Source organism: Cynocephalus volans, chromosome 8 (assembly GCF_027409185.1).
Source record: "Cynocephalus volans isolate mCynVol1 chromosome 8, mCynVol1.pri, whole genome shotgun sequence".
NCBI lineage: Eukaryota > Metazoa > Chordata > Mammalia > Dermoptera > Cynocephalidae > Cynocephalus > Cynocephalus volans.
In genome coordinates this window covers 42,734,391-42,757,451 of record NC_084467.1, presented here as the reverse complement: position 1 = coordinate 42,757,451, position 23,061 = coordinate 42,734,391, and the positions used below count along the sequence as shown (strand labels likewise).

The following is a 23,061-nucleotide window of genomic DNA, read 5'->3' as shown; positions in this document are numbered from 1 at the left end:
TAAATTACATTAGAATATTGCTTCTCACACTTTAAGGTGCGTATGAATTACCCTGGGAGTTTGTAAAAAATGCAAATTCTGACTTAGTAGGTCTGGGGTGGGGTATGAGATTCTGCATGTCTAATATGTTCCTCCAGGTAATGCTGATACTGCTGGTCTGGGAACCAAAGAGTAAGGCCCTAGACTGATAAAATTCTCTCTCTCTTTTTTTTTTTTTTAAAGATGACCAGTAAGAGGATCTTAACCCTTGACTTGGTGTTGTCAGCACCACGCTCACCCAGTGAGCAAACCGGCCATCCCTACATGGGATCCTAACCCGTGGCCTTGGTGTTATCAGCACCGCACTCTCCCGAGTGAGCCACAGACCAGCCCCCTGATAACATTCCACCCAAATTAAGGGAATAAGAAAATGGGCATTCTTATATATTGCTACATGTAAACAGGTAGAATTTTTTTTTCGAAGAAAATTAAACAAATTCACTTCAAGAAATTTATGTGAAGTAAATAATTTTGATTTTGTATAAATATTCAGTTATCAGAATGTTCATCCAACATTGTTTAAAACCTGCAATTTAAAATTCCAAGAGTAAGGAAATAGTTACATGCATTATGACACATAGATATTAATACGATGGATATTATTCCAACTATTAAAAATGGTGGGAACATATCAAAAAGACAAGGCACAATCCTGAGGGGGTACCTACTGATTACATTGGGGAAAATTTGAGCATCAAAATAATGGTAGTAATGGATTATAATCTGCTGAGTAAGATAGAAACCCATGAGTTTATACTGATAACAAACAAAATAAGGAGGAAGGGAGAGCCTCTTCCTCATAGTAGAAAACCAGATGACAATTGTGGATGAGAGTGGTGGAGTTGGAAAATCATCTTTTGCTACAGCTTAGTAAAGATTGACTCGGGCAAGAATCATTTCTATAGCTAGAAAGTAAAGATTGATAAAGAGAGTATTTGCATGGTTTCAAAGGGTCTCCACACAGATTACTTATTAAATGCAAGTGTCAAAATAAGAATAATGCAGTAGGGCAAAAACAGACATTATTTTGATTGTGTGATCAAACTAAAGTCACTAATTAAGGACAGACAAACATTGTGATGTTTGTAATAAACTGAATCTGATCACAAGGAAAGCCAAACTGAGCAACAGCATTATTTATTAAAAAACTGGCTTGTATTCTTCAAAAATGCCAATATCATAGAAGACAAAGCAAGGTTGAGGAACTGCTCCAGATTACAGAAGACTGAAGAGATGTGTTAGCTAAGTGCAAATGTGATTCTGGACTGGATCCTGTTCTAGAGGGAAAAACTTCTATAAAAGAAATTATTGTTTTCTTTTCATTGAAAAATGAAATATGTGTTGTAAATTATACAAAAATATTGAATAATATTAAATTTCCTGAATTTGAAAACTATATCATAGTAACATAAGAGAATATCCTCATTATAAGGATGTGCACTGAAGTATTAAAGAGGAAAGGAGAATAATATGCAACCTACTCTCCAATGATCCAGAAAAAATAAATACACACACATACACACATTTGACATGGTTCATAACTCCCACCTCTTAAACACTTTCTTTACCAGGCTTTTGGGACATCTCTTGGTTCTCTTTCAACCACACTGGGTACTGCTCAACCTCTAAAGTTTGGAGTACCTCAGTGGTAATCATAAGTACTTGATCTTCTCTTCCTAATATCACCGTACACATCTGGTGATCATAGCAAAATTTCAGCAGACTTCTTCCCATTCCTCTCTTTCCTAGAGGAAAATTCATTTTATTTAAATATTTTTATTCTTTTATCACATCCCTTACTTCTCCCTACTGAGATGCAGTAAGTTATTTTTGGTGGGCAATGGTCACTGATCCTTTTAAACTGGGTGGAGCTAACGTATTAAAAGTCTGAGCTCAGGAAAATAATGCAAATAAGAGCAGAAATCAATAAAATAGAAAATAGAAAACAAACAAAATCAATGAAACAAAAATATGGTACTTTGAAAAGATCAATAAAATTGATAAAACTCTGGCCAGATTGGTTAGGGAGAAAAAAGAAAGGAAACACAAATTAACAATAAAAGAAGTGAATGAGAGGATATCACTATAGATACCAGAGATATTAAATGAATAACAAGAGAATATTATGGACAACTATATGCCAATATATTAGACAACTTAGTTGAGGTGGACAAATCTCTTGAAAGACAAAAATTACCAAAGCTCATTAAAGCATAAATAGATAACCTGAATAGCCCTATATCTATCAAGAAATTGAATTTGTAGCTTAAAAACTTTTCCACAAAGGAAACTCCAGATGAACTGCACTGGTGAATTCTACCAAACACTTGATGAATAAATAATATCCATTCTACAAAATTGATGAAAGCACCAATCCACAGATTCAAAGAGCTAAACAAATTACAATCAAGATTAAAAAATAAATAAAGCAATCCAAGCCTGAGATACATTAGAAAAATTGAACAAAAATGAACTATGATTAGACTGATAGTAGCCATCTCAATAGCAAATATGAAAGCCAGAAGACAAAGATTATTTTCATGTTACTGAAAGAAAATAACTGTCAACTTAGAACCTATTGAAAGAAGTAGGGTAACATAAAGTCATTTTCAGACCAATGAAACAGTGAATTTGGCACCAAAAAATATCCCTATAGTAAATTCTAAAGGGCATAATTTGGACACAAAGAAAAATCATCCCAGAATGACAGTTTGATGTGCAAGGTATAAAAGACAAAGAAAGTGATTAATTTGTTAGTAAATCTAAATAAACATTGACTATATGATACCTGTATGTGGAAGAGTGTATTATTATACTTTTCTGCATCATTGACACTAAGCTTGACCAAGAAATTTGCTTTGGCCAATAAAATACAAGCAGAAGTAACCACTTTTAGGTAGAAGCTTTAAGAAACAACGGGTGTGTTTCCATAGCTCTCTTCTTCTGCCACACAAAAAAAGGATGTTCCAGGGGATATACTATCCCTTCAACTTGGATAACAGAATGAAAGACATGCTAGGTAGAACCACTGCTGACCCATAGATGATATGGGATGTGAGAAATAATTGCCTTTGTTGCTATAAGCCACTGAGATTTGGGGTTTGTTTGTTATTGCAGTGTTACTGAGAAAAAGCTGACTTATACAGAAATAATAATAATGGTTTGTACAAGTTTTAAAAAAAGGATGAAATTCTAGGACAATGGTAGCAACTGCATTACTCTAGGGGGTCACAATTTATATTGTATTCTATATAAAAAACACTAAAGTAATTAATACAATAGTGAAATATTTTCCTGCTAAGTTCAAATCCCAGCCTACCGTACATCCAAGAAACAAATAGGTTCTTTTTTTTTTTTCTTACATTAAATCTTTTTTGGGGGGGTGCAGCTTGGTGGTACAGGGATCTGAACCAGTGATCTTGGTGTTATAAGGCTGTGTTTTAACCAACTGAGCCAACCGGCCAGTCAAGAAACAGTTTCAATCTTTTTTTTTCTTTTTTGGTGGCTGGCCAGTATGGGGATCGAAACCCTTGACCTTGGTGTGTTATAACACCATGCTCTAACCAATCCAGCTAACTGGTCAGCCTCAATCTTCCACAAACTATTCCAGAGTACAGAAAAATAAGAGACACTGCCCAATCATTTTATGAGCCTAGCACAACCTTGATACAAGGTCTGATAGAACATTATAAGAAAGGACATTTGAGGCTGATCTCATTCATGTCCAAACATGTAAGAATTATAAATAAAATATTAGCCAATCAAATAATCAATATAAGAAAAGACATCAGTGACTGGCTTAGGTTTATTTCAGGAAGGGAAAATAGTTTAACAGTAGAAAATCAATTAGCGTAAATCACTACATTAATATGTGAGACAACAAAATCATATGATCACATCAAAAGATGTAGAAAAATTGATAAAATTTATATCCACTAATTTTATGGATATGACAAAAACTTAGCCAAATAGAAAAGGGAATATCTTCAAAACATCAAATTTGATAGTGAAATATTGAAAGTATTCTTTTTATGATCAGCAACAAGACAAGGGTATCTGTAATCACAAATTCTATGTAACATTTTTCTAGACATTCTAGTTGGCAGGATAAGGCAAAAAAGAGGCATAAAAATGGAAAGGAAGAAACAAAATATTTGCAGTTGATATGACTGTCTACATTTAAAAGCCAAAAGAATATAAAAATAAATGATCATAATTAACAAATATAGCAAGATTTCTGGATATAAAAATTAATGTAAAGATAAGACACCAGAAGCACAGGCAACAAAAGAAAAAATAGATTGGACTTCATCAAAATTAAAATCTTTTGTACATCAAAGGACATTATCAACAAAGTCAACTGGCAGAATGGAAGAAAATATTTGCAAATCATGTATCTGATAAGGGATTAATATACAGAATATATAACGATTTCCTACACCTCAACAACAAAACAACCCAATTTTGAAATATCCAAAGGACTTGAATAGACATTTCTCCAAAGATATGCAGATGGCCAAAAAGCACATGGACGGACGCTCAACATCGCTAACCATTAGAGAATGTAAATGAAACCCACAGTGAGATACTACTTCAAACCCGTTAGGATGGCTACTGTAAAAAAAAGACAAACAGAAAATAACAAGTGCTAAGAAGCATACGGAGAAGTTGGAACTCCTGTGAGCTGCTGGTGGGAATGCAAAATGATGCAGCTGCTGTGGAAAACAGTTTGACAGTTCCTTTAAAAATTAAACATAGAATTACCATATGATCAAGTACTTCCACTTCTGGGTAGATAACCAAAAGAATTGAAAGCAGCAACTCAAACAAATATCTGTAAGCCATGTTCATAGCTGTATTGTTCACAACAGCCAAAAGGTAGAAGCAAGCCAAGTGTCTATCAATGGATGAATGGATGAACAAAATTGGTATATACATACAATAGAATATTAATTCAGTCGTAAAAATGAAAGAAAGTCTGACACATGCCACAATATGGATGAACCTTTAGGACATTATGCTAAGTAACATGAGCTAGTTACAAATGGACAAATAACCTATAATTCCACTTATGTGACATACCAAGGGTAGTCACATTAACAGAGACAGAAAGTAGAATGGTGGTTTTCGGGGGTTGGGGGGAGGAGAAAATGGGGAGTTATTGTTTAACAGAGACAGTGTTTGGGAAGATGAAAAGTTCTGGAGATGGATGGTGGTTGCACAACAATGTGAACATACTTAATGCCACTGAAATGAACACTTAAAAATGGTAAAAATGGTAAATTTTATGTATATTTTATCGCAATCTAAAAACCAAAAAGAAATAGTGTGCGAAGGTAAATAAAATTTCTATACACCAGCAAGGAAATGACTATTTCTACTTCCCAACAATCAATGGCTGATCAGAATTTACTTTTTATTTATATGTAGAAAGTTGTAAAAGACTATTGCTCTCACCCTAATGACCCAAACACCATGAATAAGCTAAGAAATATATATATATATTTTTTTACAAAATAAACTTAGTTCCAGAAAGTGACAAGCCCTTCATAAGACAGAAGACATCTACAGTTGCTCTCACCACTGACAAAAATGGAGATAGGAGGAGGAGGAGGAGGAGGAAAAACTGCCTCAGCAGGGAACAGCAGTTGTGTGAACCTGGTGAACTAGTCCCAGATTGAGTGACTTGTTTCTCTCATAGCTGGCTGTAGGACGAGGGAGCTTGACTGCATGGATAATTCAGGTAAAACTGGAGACTGGGTAATTTATAAAGAATAGAGACTTATTTGCTTACGATTCTGAGACAGCTGCATCTGGCACGGGCCTCAGGCTGCTTCTACTCATGGCAGAAAGTGGCAGGCACGCAGCCGGTACAAGCAGATCACATGGTGAGAGGAAGCAAGAGAGAGAGCAGGGAGGTGCCACGGTCTTTTAAGCAACCAGCTCTGGTGGGAACTAACAGAGCCTAATAGGGCGAGAACTCTCTCACTACTCCACCCCCAGGCATAGCATTTCCCATTCATGAGGGATCTGCCCCCATTACTCAAACAGTGCCCAACAATGCCACATTGGGGATCAGATTTCCAGATGAGTTCTGGGAGGACAATACATCCAAACTCCATCATATGCCTAACAAATTTTTGACAAAGGTGTAAAGCAATTCAATGAAGGAAGAAAAACCTTTTCAACAAATAGGGCTGGAACAATTAGACCAAAGCACAAAGAATAAACCTTGACCTAAACCTTATACAAAAATTAACTGAAGAGGTTTCAAAGATAGAAATGTAAAATGTAAAACTATAATAGCCAAAACAATCTTGAAAAAGAAGAAAAAGGTTAGAGGACTCATACTCCTGATATCAAATTTTACTACAAAGCTACAAACAATACAGGCATACTTCAGAGATATTGTAGGTTTGATTCCAGACCACCACAAGATAGTAAATATTGCAATAAAGAGAGTCACACAAATTTTTTGGTTTCTCACTGCATATAAAAGTTATGTTTACATGATACCATAGTCTATTAAGTGTTCATTATGTCTAAAAAACAATGTACATACCTTAATTAAAAAATACTTTATTGGACTTCCAGACAAGATGGTAGAATAAATGGCACCCATTGTCACCCTCTCCTACAATCAACCAGTTTACAACTATTAAAAAGCAACTACAGCCAAGCTGGGACTCTAGAGCTCAGGGTGAGAGGAGGAGAGCCACCTATGGAGTTCATGAAAGCAGGACAAGCCACGATGAGAGAAAGAATAGACTCGCTCCAACTGTTTCTAGCCCTGGCCACTTCAAGGTGGCCCTGGTGAGCACATGGAGCAAGAGCTGGCAAAAGCTGCAGTGGTGCCCTTTCTATGAAGTTGCTCGGAAGCTGCAGGGAAGAAGAAGACCTTGGTGGTTCCCAGGCCAGCAAGACCACCGACAGGGTTCCATGGACCCACATGGGAGCAAGGAGCAACAGACAACTGAAAAAAGGAGCCACTCAGAGGCTGGTGAGTCATTGCAAGGGGCCAGCACATGGCCCACCCCATGGGAAGTGTTTGGAGTGTGGGTGGTGGGGGAGACGGGCCCACCAGGGGGACACTGGGGAACAGCATGGACAGCTGATCTGCCCTCCAATCAGCACAGGACCACTCAGTGGAGACTGTCAGGAATATAGAACTGCCGGAGGTGCAGTTTGCTGAAAAGACTCAGGCCCAAACCAGAGTTTCCCACACAACAAAGGGTATTGGACCTCACAAGACCTGGAAGTGTTTACAAGGTCAACAATTAAAACCTAAGCTGCACAAAAATCCTTCTTTAGAGAATCAGCAGCAAAGCAGAAATTTAGTTCAACCACAGGGCTCAAGTGCTGGTCCCCACAGGAAGTTCCCCCATTTTAGAAGTAAGCAAAAGACAGCAAATTGGTTCCAGTGCAGAGTTTAAGTGGTGGAAACAGCAAATAATCCAACACAACTGAAAGAAAAAACAAAATACCCATAGGTCAGAGACAAAGTTCTCTTATTAACCAGTAAAGGTCTAACACCACCAAAGAACCTATAAAACTTAGAGGAATGGAAGCCTCCTGGGCTCCCAAGATGGGTTGTGGGGAGGGTCATCGGCCTCAGCCACTTTCCTCAGTGACTGCATCCAGCCCAGCAGCAACCACTGAGCTCTTGCTGGAAGTGCCATGGGCTCCCAAACTAGGGCCGGAAGGGGGCAGCCAAGGCCCTCAGCCATGCCCTCCCAAAATTTGCACCCAGTGCAGCAACAACCAAGCTGCCACTGGAAGCCCCTTAGGCTTCCCTGCCAGAATAAGGGGGGTGCCATGGGCCTCGACCATTCCCCTGCTCCTTCCTCCTCCTTCCACCCTATGTTCCTCCCCCTTCTGCTCTCTCCCTCTGCCCAACAGCTCTGCAACAACATCTTAGAATGTAAAAAGTAAATAATAATAAATAATAAATAAAAAATCTAAGTAAAATAAAACTAATAGAATCCCCAATTCATGGAATGAGGGCTAATGGTAGAAAGGAGCAAGCATAAGTCCCAAAACTGATTCTGAGAGTAAAGATAATAAACCAAAAACATAATCTTATTCTTTGTGGAATTGCAAAGACTGATGTCACCATCAAGTATTTGAGATATATAGTGGTGGTGACTCCTGCTATGTCCTTATTTAAACTTACCATTTGGTTAGTGCCAAAGCCAGATGGGTTGAAGAAAACGACAGCTAATTATCCCAAACTTATTAAGTGATGATGCCAATTGCAGCTGCAGTTCCAGATGTGCTATTTATACCAGAGCAAAAATCACAGCTTCTTGCAGTTAAAAATAAAATACTTTATTGATAAAAATACTAACAATCATCTGAGCCCTCATTGAGTCATAATCTTTTTTGCTGGTGGAAGGTCTTGTCTCTATGTTGATGGCTGCTGACTGATCAGGGTGGTGTTTGCTGAAGGATGGAGTGGCTGTGGCAATTTCTCAAAATAAGACAACAATGGAGTTTGCCGCATCGATGGACTCTTCCTTTCAGAAAAGATTTCTCTGTAGCACGCGATGCCGTTTGACAGCATTTTTTTACCCACAGTAGAACTTCTTTCAAAATTGGAGTTGTTCCTGTCAAACCCTGCCACTGCTTTATTGACTAACTTTGTGTATATTCTAAACCCTTTGTTGTCATTTTAACAATGTTCACAGCATCTTCACCAGAAGATTCTATCTCAAGAAACTATTTCTTTGCTCATCCATAAGAAGAAACTTCTCAGCCATTAAAATTTTATCATGAGATTGCAGCATTTAGTCACATCTTCAGGCTCCACTTCTAATTCTAGTTCTCTTGCTATTCCCACCACATCTTCAGTTACTTCCTCCACTGAAGACTTAAATGCCTCAAAGTCATCCATAAGGGTTAGAATCAACTTCTTCCAAACTCCTGTTGATGTTGATATTTTGACCTTCTCCCATGAATCACAAATGTTCTTAATGGTCTCTAGTATGGTGACTCTTTTTTAGACGGTTTTCAATTTACTTTGCCCAGATTCATCAAAGGAATCAGCATCTCTGGTAGCTACAGCCTCACAAAATGTATTTATTAAAGGATAAGACTTGAAAGTTGAGGTCACTCCCTGGTCTGCAGAGTGGATATTGTGTTAGCAGGCCTGAAAACGTTAATCTCCTTGTACATCTCCATCAGAGCTCTTGGGTGTCTAGGTGCATTGTCAGCGAGCAATAATATTTTGAAAGGAATCTTTTTTTCTGAGCAGTAGGTATCAACACTTAAAGCACTTAGTAAAGTGCTTTAAAGTACTGTAAGTACTTAGTAAAACATGTACTTAAAGTACTTAGTAAAACTTTAAAGAGTTTAAAGTACTTAGTAAAAGACGCTGTAAACAGTTGTGCTGTCATCCAGTCTCTGTTGGTCCATTAACAGAGCACATTTTGTTTTCTATGTGGGACACATAGTGGATGGTTTAGCACGATTCTTGACGGCTCTAGGGTTTTCAGAGTGGTGAATGAGCACTGGCTTCGACTTCAAGTCAACAACTGCATTAGCCCCTCACCAGAGAGTCAGCCTGTCCTTTGAAACTTAGAAGCCAGGCATTCACTTCTACTCTCTAGCTATGAAAGTCCCAGATGGCATCTTTTTCTAATAATTTTAAGGCTGTTTTATCTACATTGCAAATCTGCTGTTTAGGGTAGCCACCTTCATCAATTATCTGAGCTAGATGTCCTGGATAACTTGATGCAGCTCCTCCATCAGCATTTTCTGCTTCACCTCCGACTTTTGTTATGGAAATGGCTTCTTTTCCTTAAATCTCAGGAACCGAGCCCTGCTAGCATCACGCTTTTCTTCTGCAGCTTCATCACCTCTCTCAGTCTTCGAAGAATTGAAGAGAGTTAAGGGCCTTGCTTTGGCTTAAGGGAATGCTGCGGCTAGTTTGGTCTTTTATCTAGATCACTAAAACTTTCTCCATATCAGCAATAAGGCTGTTTCACTTTCTTATCATTTGTGTGTTCACCGGAGTAGCACTTTTATTTTCCTTCAAGAACTTTTCCTTTGTATTTGCAACTTGGCTGTTTGGCACAAGAGGCCTAGCTTTTGGCCTATCTTGGCTTTCGAACTGCCTTACTACTAAGCTTAATCATTTCTAGCCTTTGATTTAAAGTGAGAGATATGTGACTCTTTCTTTCATTTGAGTACCTAGAGGCTATCATAGGGTTATTAACCGGCCTAATTTCAATATTGTTGTGTCTCAGGGGCAAGGAGGGCTAAGAAGAGGGAGAGAGACTGTGGAATGGCTGGTCAGTGGAGCAGTCACATTTGTGGACTAAGTTCACCATCTTATATGGGCAGGGTTTGTGGTACCCCCAAACAATTACAACAGTAACACCAGAGATCACTGATCACAGATCACCACAACAGACTTAACAGTAATTAAAAGGTTTTAAATTATCAAACAGGAGAATTTCCAAAACATGACACAGAGACATAAAGAGAGCACACGTCGTTGGAAAATGGGGCAGATAGACTTGCTCGACCCAGGGTTGCCACAGACTTTCAATTTATAAAAAATGCAATACCTAGAAGCACAGTAAAGGGAAGCACAATAAAATGAGGCATGCCTGTAATTAAGTCTATGTGGTATTGGTATAATCAGAGACATAGATCAATGGAATAGAACTGAGAGTCCGGAAATAAATGCTCACATTAACAGTCAACTGATTTTTGACAAGTGTGCCAAGACAATTCAATGGGAAAAGAATAGACTTTTCAACAAATGATGCTGGGACAACTAGATATCCACATGCAAATAAGTGACGTTGAACACTTATGAGGGTATTTCAAAAAGTTAGTGGAAGGATTCATATTATCTTTTAATTCTATTTTTCCATGAAGTTTTTGAAGTACCCTTATGTCTCCCACCATACACAAAAACTAACTCAAAAAAGATCAAACACCTCAATGTAAGTGCTAAAACTGTTAATCTCTTTGAAGAAAGCATAGACATAAATCTTTGTGACCTTAGATGAGGCAATGCTTTTTTTCAGATATGACACCAAAAGTACAAGCCACAAAAGAAAAAAATATATTGAATCTACTAAAATTAAAAACTTTTCTTCTTCAAAGCACACCATCAGAAAACGAAAAGACAACTCACAAAATGGGAGAAAAATTTTGCAAATCATATATTTAACAGGGGACTTATGTCTAGAACACAAAGAGAACTCTTACAACTCAACAATAAAATGACAAATAATTACAATGAGGGCTTATGATGAATGCTATTTAACTCACACTTCCATCTCTCATAAAATATAAAAGTTGTCTCAAGTTTACTGTGTTCAATCTCAAATAAAATTTTCATGGCCCTGAAAAAAAAAAAAAGACAAATAACTCTAATAAAAAAAAAATGGACAAAGGATTTGAACACATTTCTCCAAAAAAGATATATAAATATCCAATAAGCAAATAAAATGATGATCAATGTCATTAACCTTTAAAAAAATGAGAATAAAAACTATGATGAGATAGCACTTAACGCCCACTAGGATGGCTATAATAAAAAAGAATGATCATAGAAGTGTTGGCAAGGATGTGGAAAACTGGAATTCTCATACACTGCTGGTGGAGATAGAAAATGGTACGGGTGCCTTGGAAAATAGTCTGGCAGTTCTTCAAAGGTTAAACATAGAGTTACCACATGATTCAGTATTTCTATTTCTTGCTATATCCCCAAGAGAAATTAAAACATATGTCCACATAAACACCTGTACATGAAAGTTCATAACAGCATTATTCATAATAGGCCAAAAGTGAAAACAACCAATGTCCAATGCTGATGAGTGGATAAACAAAATGTGGTATAGCCATGCAATGGAAATTATCCAGCCATCAAAAACATTGCAGTACTGACACCACAGGTAATCTTCAAAGCATTATGCTTAGTGGAAGAAGCCACACACAAAAGACCATATAATGTATGCTTTTATTTATAAGAAATGTTCAGAATAGGCAAATATATAGATACAGAAAGTAGATTATTGGCCTGAGGGGGTTGGGAGGAACTGGGGGAGAGACAATTGCTAAGGCTATGGGGTTTATTATTGAGGTGATAAAGATGTTCTAAAATTGATTATAGTGATGGTTTTACAACTCCATGAATATATTAATAACCACTGAATTATATATTATTAATAAGCAAATTGTATGGTATGTGAATTATATCTCAATAAAGCTGTTTTATATATAAAACAAAAGCAACATAGAACTATAAAACTTTCAGAAGAGAACATAGAAGCAAATCTTTGTGAGCTAGGGGTAGGCTATGAGTTCTTGAACATGACACCAAAAGCATGAAACAAAAAGGAAAATGGATAAATTGAACATAAACAAAATTTAAAACTTTTGTTTTTCAAAATTTCTGTTAAGAGGATGAAAACACAAGTCACCAGATGAGAGAAAATATTTGTAATTCACATATCTGACAAAGAACTCATACCCATATTATACAAACAACTCTTCAAATTCAACAGTAAGAAAAAAATACCATTAGAAAATGTACAAAAGATATAAACAGACACCTCACCGAAGAAGACATACTCTGGATGGTAAATAAAAATATGAAAAGATGTGCAAAATCACTACCCACTAGGTAAATGCAAATAAAATCACTACAAATATTTTTAAATAGCTAAAATAAATGATATTGATAGTATCAAATGCTGCTGGGATGTGTAGAAACCGGATCTCTCATACGGTACTGGTGAGAATGTAAAATGGTACTGTTACTCTGGTATTCAGCCTGGCAGTTTCTTAAAAATTTAAAAATACTCTTACCATATGACCTAGCAACTGAATTCCTGGGCATTTATAATAGAGAAATAAAAACTTATGTTTACAGAAAGGCTGTACATGGATGTTCATATTACCTTTATTTGTAATAGCCCCAAACGGGAAATAACCCAAATATCCCTCAATGGGTTAATGTTTAAACAAACTATGATATATCCACACAATGTTATACTACTCAGCCATGAAAAGAACAAACTATTGATACATGCAACAGCTTGGAGGGATTTTAAGGAGGTTATTATGGACTTAATGTTTGTGTGTCCCAAAATTCAAATACTGAAATCCTAAACCCCAATGTATTGATATTAGGAGGTAGAGCCTTTGGAAGATAATTAAGTCATAAGGGTAGATCCCTCATGAATGAGAGAAGAGCCTTCATAAGAAGAGAACTTGTTCTCGCTCTCTCTGTTCTCTACCATGTGAGGACACAGCAAGAAAAAGACCATTTACAAATCAGGAAATGGGCCCTTGCTAGAACCAGATCTACCAGTACCTTGATTCTTGGACTTCTCAGCCTCCAGAACTGTGACAAATAAATGTATGTTGTTTAAACCTCCCAATCTATGCTATTTTTGTTATGGTAGCCTGAAATGACTAAAATGGATATTTTGCTGAGTGAACAAAAGCCAATCCGAAAAGGCCACATGCTATATAACTCCATTTATATAACATTCTGGATACGATGAAATTATAGAGATGGAGAGCAGATCAGTGGTTGCCAGGGGTTAGGAGGGAGGGAGGGAATGACTATAAAAGGTAGCATGTTGTAGTACCTTTGTGGTAATAAATCAGTTCTATATGTTGATTGTGATGGTAGTTATATAAATGTACACATATGATGAAATCTAATAAGATTATACACAAAAACAACAAAAAATGAGTACATGCAAAGCTGGCAAAATCTAAGTTTATAGTCTAGTTAATTACATTGTGCCAATATCATTTCCTGGTTTTGATAATATATAGTTATGATAAATATAAATTATACTTTTGTATGTATACCTATATAAGATGTCATCTTGAGGGAAATGGGCTATGGGTACTCAGGATATCTTTGTAATTTTTATAGCAACTTCTTGATCTGGAATTCACTCGGAATAAGATAAAAACATCATTGTATTTATATTCACTAGCAACAGACAATAGAAAAATAGAATTTAATAATCAATACTATTTACAGTCACATAAAATAAAATACTTATATTAAAATATAATAAATGTGAAAGACCTCTAGACTGAAAGCTATAATATAAAAATTTTGAAAGACTTCAATAAATACATTTAATTTAAATTAAAAGATATCTCAATAAAAGTAGAGTAATACTATGTTTGTGGATTGGTCGACGTTAAGATGTCCATTCTCTCTAAACTGATTAATGGGTTCAATGCCAGTCCAATAAAGATTTAAGCAGGCCTTTTTGAAGAAGTAAACAAGCTGCTTACTAAATCATATGGAAAAACAAAGCACCTAGGATAGTCAAAACATTTTTAAACAAGGAAGAATAAAGTTGGAGGACTTATAATGCTTGGTTCCATAACTCACTATGAAGCTACAGTAATCAAGGCAGGATGGTGTTGTTTAAGGACGAATAGTTCACTTAAAAGAATAGAGAGTTCAAGAAATAAAGCAATACATATATAGTTGTTTAATTTTCGATAGAATGCTAAACTAGTTCAATGGAGATGTAAAAGTCTTTTAAACAACATTTTCTGGAACAACTGAGTACCTTCATGGAAAAAGACAAACCTTGACCTCTCTACCTCATAGACCTAAACATAAAACCCAACACTATAGTGTATTCTAAAGGAAACACAGGAAAATATTTTTGCAACTTCAGTAAGATAAATTTGTGTATTATTTGTTAAACAGGTTACAAATTTCTTCTGAAATAAAAAAATCACAGATTGAGCTTCACCAACATTAAATCCTTCTGTTGATCAAACAATACCATTATAAAAATAAACAGAGAAGCCAGAGTCTGGGAAAACATTTATAACATAATTTGACAACAGACTTGCATCCATGTTGTATTAAGAACTCCTACAAATTATTGATTTAAAAAGCAAACAGAACGAAACCAACAATCCAATTTAAATAATGGGCAAAAGTTTTGAACAGGCAGGTCACAAAAGAAAATATATGACTGGCCAATGGGCACATGAAAAGGTGCTCAGCATTTTTAGCCAGAAGGGAAAGGTAAATTAAAAACATACTTAAATGCTATTTCACATCCATTAAAATAGCTAAAATTCAAATACTAACAATACAAATGTTGACAAGGAGGCAGAGCAACTGGAACTTTCACTTATAGCTAATGGGAGTGAAATAACTTACAACCACTCTGGAAACCTGTTTGGCAGTTTCTCATAGCATCACACATATGTCTACTCAAGCTCTGGCAGTTCCATGCTGGTACTTACCCAAGAAAAATGATAATATACATTCACTAAAAGTACATGAATGTTAACAGCAGCCTTACTCAAAATAGTCAAAAACCAAAAACAACCCAAATGTCCAATACATGATTCCAATTATATGAAATTTAGGAACAGATAAAAACTAAAACTTATTGACAGAAATCAGAAAGTTGATACCTAGGATGGACAGAGGAATAGACTGGAAGGGAACATGACAGAATTTTCTTAGATGATGAAAATGTTTCATATTTTGTTTGGGGTGTTGGTTGGATCTATATAAAATTGTCGCTATTCATCGAGTGAAATATCTAAGGTCTTTGCATTTTTTTTTCTTGGTGGCTGGTCTGTATGGGGATCCAAACCCCTGACCTTGGTGCTACAACCTGATCTTTGTATTCTATTACAGGTAATTATACATCAATAACATATTTTAAAAATCAGATTTCAGTTCAGTGGTATTCTTCCCTCAAATCTATAATCACAAGGTGATAATGAGAAAAACATTAGACAAATCCAAGTTAAGGGACATTTTACAAAATATATGACTGGTACTCAAAACTGTAAAGATCAGGTAAAACAAGGCAAGACTGAAATACAGTCACAGAGCAGAGAAAACTAGAGACAAATGCAATGTTGTATCCTGGATTAGGTCCAGAAATAGCACAAGTACATTTGTGTAAAAACTGGTGAAATATGAATAACGTCTGGCGTTTAATAGCAATGTATCAATGTTGGTTTCTTAGTTTTGATAAATGTACTGTGGTAACTTAAGGTTTTAATATTGGGGTAAACAGCATGAAGAGAATAAAAGAACTTTATTTTATTTTTTCTATAATTCTAATATTATTCCAAAATAAAAGGTTTACTTAAAAATCATATCACAAAAGCATAAACATAAATTTTCCACTAATAAAAACTAACATAAGATACATAAGGTTTTTATGAAGTTAATTATAAAGCTTATGTTTATAGAGAACAAATATAAATGCAGGTATTAATATTTATGAGTTATAAGATTTAACATTGTAAATAATCAGTTTTTCCAAAATGATCTAAAACTACAGTGCAGTTACCCTAAAAATCCCAAAAGATTTTCAGTAAATGCTACTGGATATGTGGCAAACACATATAAAAAAGCAAAATTATATTCTTATTTATACCAACTCAAAAATCAATTCTAAATGGATTAAGACATATGTAGGCAAAACAATAGAATCCTTAGAGGACAACACAGAAGAGTATCTTTATGACTTTGGAGTAAGGGAGGAAAGAATAAATCATAAAGGGAAAGGCTAAGAAATTGGGTTTTGTTAAAAATTAAAGAAATTTTTGTTCATTAAAACACACCATAAAAATAGTGCAAAGAAAAGTCACAAAATGGAGGAAGATATAAAAATTAACATAACTGAAAAAGGGTTAGGTATCCAGAATAAATAACTCTTTAAAGTGTTATCATAAAGAGACAATCTAATACAAAAAGAAGTAAAAGATCACAGGCATTTTACATAAAAGGAAGCCATAATGGCCAATGAGAGTTCATTGGACAATCACCTCATTTGTTAGCAGGAAAATACAAATTAAACTACAATGAAAAATACAAATTAATCTACAATGAGATATCAACAGAATGAGATATCAGAACAAGCCACATACTGGCAGATGGTAGAATGGTGGTTACCAAGGTGTGGGGGGTGGCACGAAGGAGGAGGGAGGGATGTTGGTCAAAGGGTACCAAATTTCAGTTAGATAGTGGGAATGAGTTGAGAGATCTATTGCACAACATCGTGACTATAGTTAATAACAAATGTATTGTCCTTGTTCTTGAAAATCTCTGAGAGTAGATTTTTTAAAAAATGCATATGCATATGCATTACCTCACATACCGTTTTTTGTGGTATTTTTAAAAAATCTACTCACCACAAGAAACGGTAAGTATGTGAGGTAATGCATATGTTAATTAGCTCAATTTAGCCATTCGATTATATATACATATTTCAAAATATCATGCTGTATATGATAAATATATACAACTTTATTTGTCAATTAAAAAGTAATTAAAAATAGAACCCTGAATAATATGTTGTGTTTACTTGCACATTGTTTCTCTCTCCCACTACACTATAGATTTTATACAAGCAGAGACTATTGTCTTCTTTGCTCACCACCAAAGTCCCAGTTGCCCAGAACAATGCCTGGCATATAAGCACTTATTACATATTTGTTGAATGAATAAACTACCTAATTAAAATTACCCATGACACACTTTTATAATTTTCTATTTGTGTGAAACCATAATTAAATATGATGGCATCACTAGTACCTAGCAAACTGCCTAGCATGTGATGGGTATTCAATAAATTAAAATATATACACAGAAACAATTTTTTTTTTTCTGCAATGAGGTCTCTATTTCAAAGTATCTTTCATTTGAAAGTCAGAGCTAATAATCGTTAGAATTAATTTGGTCTTTACTTTTGCCTGCTTAAAACATTCCAGTAATACTAGTAGCAGTATTTTTCTTTGGTGCCCAATATGTGGCCAGGCACTATTCTGAATGCTTTTCACACACTAACTCATTAAATCCCACAACAACTCATTATCCTCATTTTGCAGATAGGCAACACACACAGAAGTTAAGTAATTTTGCTAAGACTACATAGCTAGTTTCAGTACAGCAATGATTCAAATCTGTGTGATCTATGTTCTTGACCATATATTCCTAGAAGGCCTCCAGTTGATCTTGACAGCCTATGGTGGGAAATCCAAAACCCTTAGGGTGCAAATGAAGTCATCATAATCTCACTTCCAGAGTCTTTTTCTATTACTCCCTTCTATGAATATTAGGCTTCAAACATAACATTTTTACTGAATATGTTGCTTCCTTGCAGAACTGCAAGCCTTTGAACATAAGATGTCCTTTATTCTCTTTACTTCTGGCAAACTTCTATCTATTTGTCAAAACCCAGTTTGAAATGTTTTCCCTGTGAAGCCTTCTTCAGTTCAGGCTCCCTTGTCCTCCCTTCAACTTTGTGAGCTCTTGTCATACTATGTTGTAATTAATGGTTTATATGTTTTTCTTCTCTATTAACTTTGGGATCATCTAGGTCTGGGCTCATATCTTATTTGTTTATAAAGCCTCAGTATCAAAACTAGAGCTGCTATATATATAGCACTCAGTAAGTGCTTATTAAACAAATAAAGGAACACCGAGTTCAATATTCAAGACGTATAGTGAAACTTTGACATCCTATCAGTTTGTCACTATTTATCTATTAATGCTATAAAGCCACTAAAGTATTTATTTTACTTAGCTATATCACAGTTTTAAATTTCTACTGGTCTCATGTAACACTGTTTTTGACACTCACCACGTCACATAAAGTTAATTATGTGCTTGCCTTTCTCAACCGTGCTACACAAGCACTTTGAAGGTAGTGGTCATATCTTAATATCCCTATAGAAGGGCTCAGAGCTTTTATTATAAAGGCTTAATAAATCCTTGTCAAAATGAATTTAATTTCAATTAGTTGGTATGGTTAGATTATCTGAGTATCTCTTATCTCCAAAAATCTTTCCTTTAACAAGCCTGGTAACTTGCTTTTAGTTTTTCTTATGCCATTTATCTTCATCTCTAACAACGACCCCAATGCAGGGAAAGTAGGTTGTTGGGCTAGAGATATGGAGAAACAAATGTAGTTTTTCAGTTTTCCTACAGTTTAAACTCTAATGAGATCAGATAATTTAAACTTGGATCCACACTATTGTCCATCAAATTAAAAAATAACAGTGAATACTCTTTCAAATTTAAAGCCAGCAATGCTAATAAAGATATCAAAAGAAATTATTTGAAAAGACTGCTATAAAGTATTACACTCTACCTGTAACTGGAATTTCCCAGTATGAAAATTTCGAGAAATAAAAACACTTTGAGAATGAGATTTAATCTTCCTCTTTGATGGTCTTTGCCTGCATCTCTCATCAGTTGCTTTAAATTTGGAATTTCGAAATATTTCCCTGAAAAATATTTTATAGAGAATATTATTAAACATGAATTAGATTATGAGCCAATTAAAATTGTTTCCACTATTTATATATAAAGGTTTAAAATCAGAATAAGTATTTACAGCATATTTACTTAGAAAAACACAAATCAGTCTATGTACTCCCTTCTCATATGTTATATTTCATTACATGTATCTTATTCATAGAATGTAAATTATGCTACTTATTTTATTCATAGAACATAAATTAAGCTACTTATGTGGGGTTAATATTTCCAGCTTGAATATTAACCAGGAATCTTTGATATACTTCTTTCTGGTTATGAGAAAATTAATCTACTTTAATGTTAACTAGCCTTTTCATAAATTTGTCTTTAATGGCAAAGGAAATTGAATAAAATGCTGCTCATTGGTCAATTTTGGTATTTCATAATATCTCTGGCAAAAAGCGAGAAGAAGGTAACTGAATTGAAACTAATGACTTACAATGGAAGAGTACCTGTGATCTTTGACTATCCATGCAAACCACAATAAGTGAGAGAGGATTAAAAAATAACAAAGTGGCAAATTAAACCCTAGCTGATCAAAGACGTTAAGTATTAGAGAATGTAGTTTCAAAAGAATGTAGTTTCAAATAGTCATTCTAAACTTACAGATTTAAAAAATAATGCTTCCAGACAATGGAATATTATTCAGCACTAAAAAGAAATGAGTTATCAAGCCATGAAAAGACATGGAGGAAACAAATGCATATTACTAAGTGAAAGAAACCTTCCTGAAAAGGATACATTCTACATGATTCCAACTGTATGATATGCTGGAACAGGCAAAACTATGGAAACAGTAAAAAGATCAGTGGTTCCCATGGGTTAGGGGGAAGGAGGGACAAAGAGATGAAGCACAGAGGATTTTTACTATAGTGGTGGATACATGTCATTATAAATTTGTCTAAACCCATAGAATGTACAACACCAAGAGTGAACCCTAATGTAAACTACAGACTATGGGTGACAATGATGTCAATATAGGTTCATCAATTGTCCCCTCTACACCCCAAATAATAATAGTAGTGCTGATTGCCATTTCTTCTTTCAGAGGTTCTAGAATATTTCCATATTAATCCAAGAGATCATATTATTTTACATAATGAGGTCTTAACAGTCAGGAATCACTCATTTATTGAATTTGATTCTCTTAAATATTGAGTACTTACTACGTGCCAGGCATTATGCTGGGTATTGTATATATAGTGGTGGGGAAAAAAGCACAGCCACTACCCTCATGAAACTGTCATTGCTTTCATGGAGCTTAAACACTTGTAAGGAAGACAGATGTTAGTAAAATAATCACAGAAAATGAAAAATTAAACTGTGGAAAATGCTATCAAGGAAAGCTATCTGGTATTGTGTGAGTACGTAACAAAGGGAATGAACCCGATGAGAGAGGTCAGGGAAGGCCTTCCTGGGGAAGGGATGATTGAACCGGGCATCCGAAGAAACAGTAGTAACTATTAGAGTGTGGTCAAAGAGGGGAGATGTGGAAGTGAGAATATTGTAGGCAGAGACAATATCAAGTATGAAGACCTAGTGGCCAGATGAAGACAATGGGGCAGAAACACAGAAAGCAAGACGGAAAGTGGGAGCCAAAACCCGGGAGTATGCATGTAGGCCCTTAAAAGTTATGTCATTCTTGGGCTGGCTGGTTAGCTCAGTTGGTTAGAGCACACAAGGTCTCAGGTTTGGATCCCTGTACTGGCCAGCCGCACAAAAAAAGACAAGAAAAGAAAAAAGTCGTCATTATAAAAATTAAAAGAAAAAAGAAAATAAAAGAAAACCCACAAAACCCAAATAAAAGGAAAAAGTTACGTCACTTTGTCTTTATCCTAAAAGCAACAGGAAATCCTTTAAAATATAGGGGGTGGGAAAGAAGAGTAGGGTAACTTGATGAGATTTGCATCTGGAAAATATCCGGCTGAAGTGTGAAGAGCTTAAGTAAGGACCATAGTGAGGGGAGAGCTTAAGTAAGGACCGTAGTGAGGGGAGGGGTCAGCTGTAGCTCCCATTGCTGTATGTGGGGATAATGATAACTTGGATAGGGGCAGTAGTGGTGGTAAAAGAGAGGTAAATAGATTTGAGCAATTTATGAGGTAAAATAAATAGAACTTGGTGACAGTTCAAATTTAGTGAGGATGGGAAAGAGAGGGAAATGTCAAGTCTGTCTCTCATTTTTAGAAAAAAACAAAACAACCCCCCCCCCCACCTTCCCTGGCCCTGCGTTCTCCTCCAGCTGCTGTCCCAGTATTTATCAGCTCCTCCCCATGGGGGGCGGGGGGAGCTTCTTGAAGGAGATACCTACATTTTATTCAGTTTTTTCACCTCAAAGGTGGAACCCATCACTCCACCAAAATTGTCCATCAGCGTCACCAATGACATCCATGTTGGCAAACGGAAAACTCATTTCTCTGTCCTCATCTTTCTAAACTTAAGTACCTTCAGCATAACTGGCCACTGCTTCCTTCTTGAAACATTTTTAAACGTTGACTTCCTGGACACCACACCCTTCTGCTTTTCTTTCTTCTCAGATGTTGTTGATTCTTCCTATTTTTCTGATAGATTTCTAAATGTTGGTTGTGTGAAGGGCACAGTCGTGGGTCCTCTCTCAACAATCACTCCCTGGTTAGTCTCATTCAGTTCTATGACTTTAGATATTCACTATATATCAAATCTTCAGCCCTGATTTCTCTCCTGGAGTTTATACATATAACCAACTGCCCTTTTGACCTTTCCACTTGGTTATCTAAAAGGCTTTCAAACTACATGCAAAACACATCTCCTAATTTATCACCACACCCCCAAGCCGCTCCCCCCTCTAATCACCTCCTCATCTCAGTAAATGGCACAACCAACTACTCAGCTGCTTATGGTAAAAGTTTAGGCATCAGCATTAATCCCCCCATTTCCACCCAATCTAGCAACAAGCCCTGCCGACTCTCCCTGGAAAACACAGCCCATATGCAATCCCTTCTTTTCATCTCTGCTTCCGTGTTAGTTCAAGACACCATAACCTCTCAACTGGACTATGCAATAATGTCCTTACTTGTCTCTGCTTTCACTCTTACTCCATTAAAATTCAGCCTTCAGGGCCGAGCCCGTGGCGCACGTGGGAGAGTGCGGCACTGGGAGCACAGCGATGCTCCCGCCGCGGGTTCGGATCCTATATGGGAATGGCCGGTGCACTCACTGGTTGAGTGCCAGTCATGAAAAAGACAAAAAAAAAAAAAAAAAAAAAAAATTCGGCCTTCACAGAAAGGTAGGAAATATCTTTTAAAAATATAAATTAGAACTCTCATACATTGCTGGTGGGAGTGTACATTCACTTTGGAAAACTGCTTGGAAGCTTCTTACAAGGTGAATCATATGATACAACAATTCTACTTGTAAGTACTTACATAAGAGAAGTAAAGACATGTGTACAAAAGATTTATACAAGAATATTCACAGCATCCATTTTCCTAAGAGCTAAAAACTGGACATCATCCCAATGTCCATTAACAGAATGGATACAAAACTGAGGTATATTCATACTGTGGAATGCTACTCACCAATATAACAATGAACCATGGATAAATGCAACATAAATGAATCTAAAAAATATATGTTGAGTAAAAAAAGCAGACATAAAAAGTTCATATGATCCCATTTATATGAAGTTCAAGAATCGGCTAAATTAATCTATGGTGATGGAAATCAGAATAATGGTT

The 23,061-nt window shown here is 35.8% G+C and overlaps 1 protein-coding gene across 1 annotated transcript in view; it reads right to left on the bottom strand.

The window, feature by feature from the left end:
- The window catches only part of C8H1orf185 (chromosome 8 C1orf185 homolog), a 44,895-nt gene that overhangs the window by 2,739 nt on the left and 19,095 nt on the right, over positions 1-23,061 (bottom strand). The window contains exon 3 of the mRNA XM_063105751.1: positions 19,179-19,314. Coding sequence (XP_062961821.1) covers positions 19,179-19,314 — 136 coding nt within the window. The remainder of the gene's footprint in view (positions 1-19,178; positions 19,315-23,061) is intronic.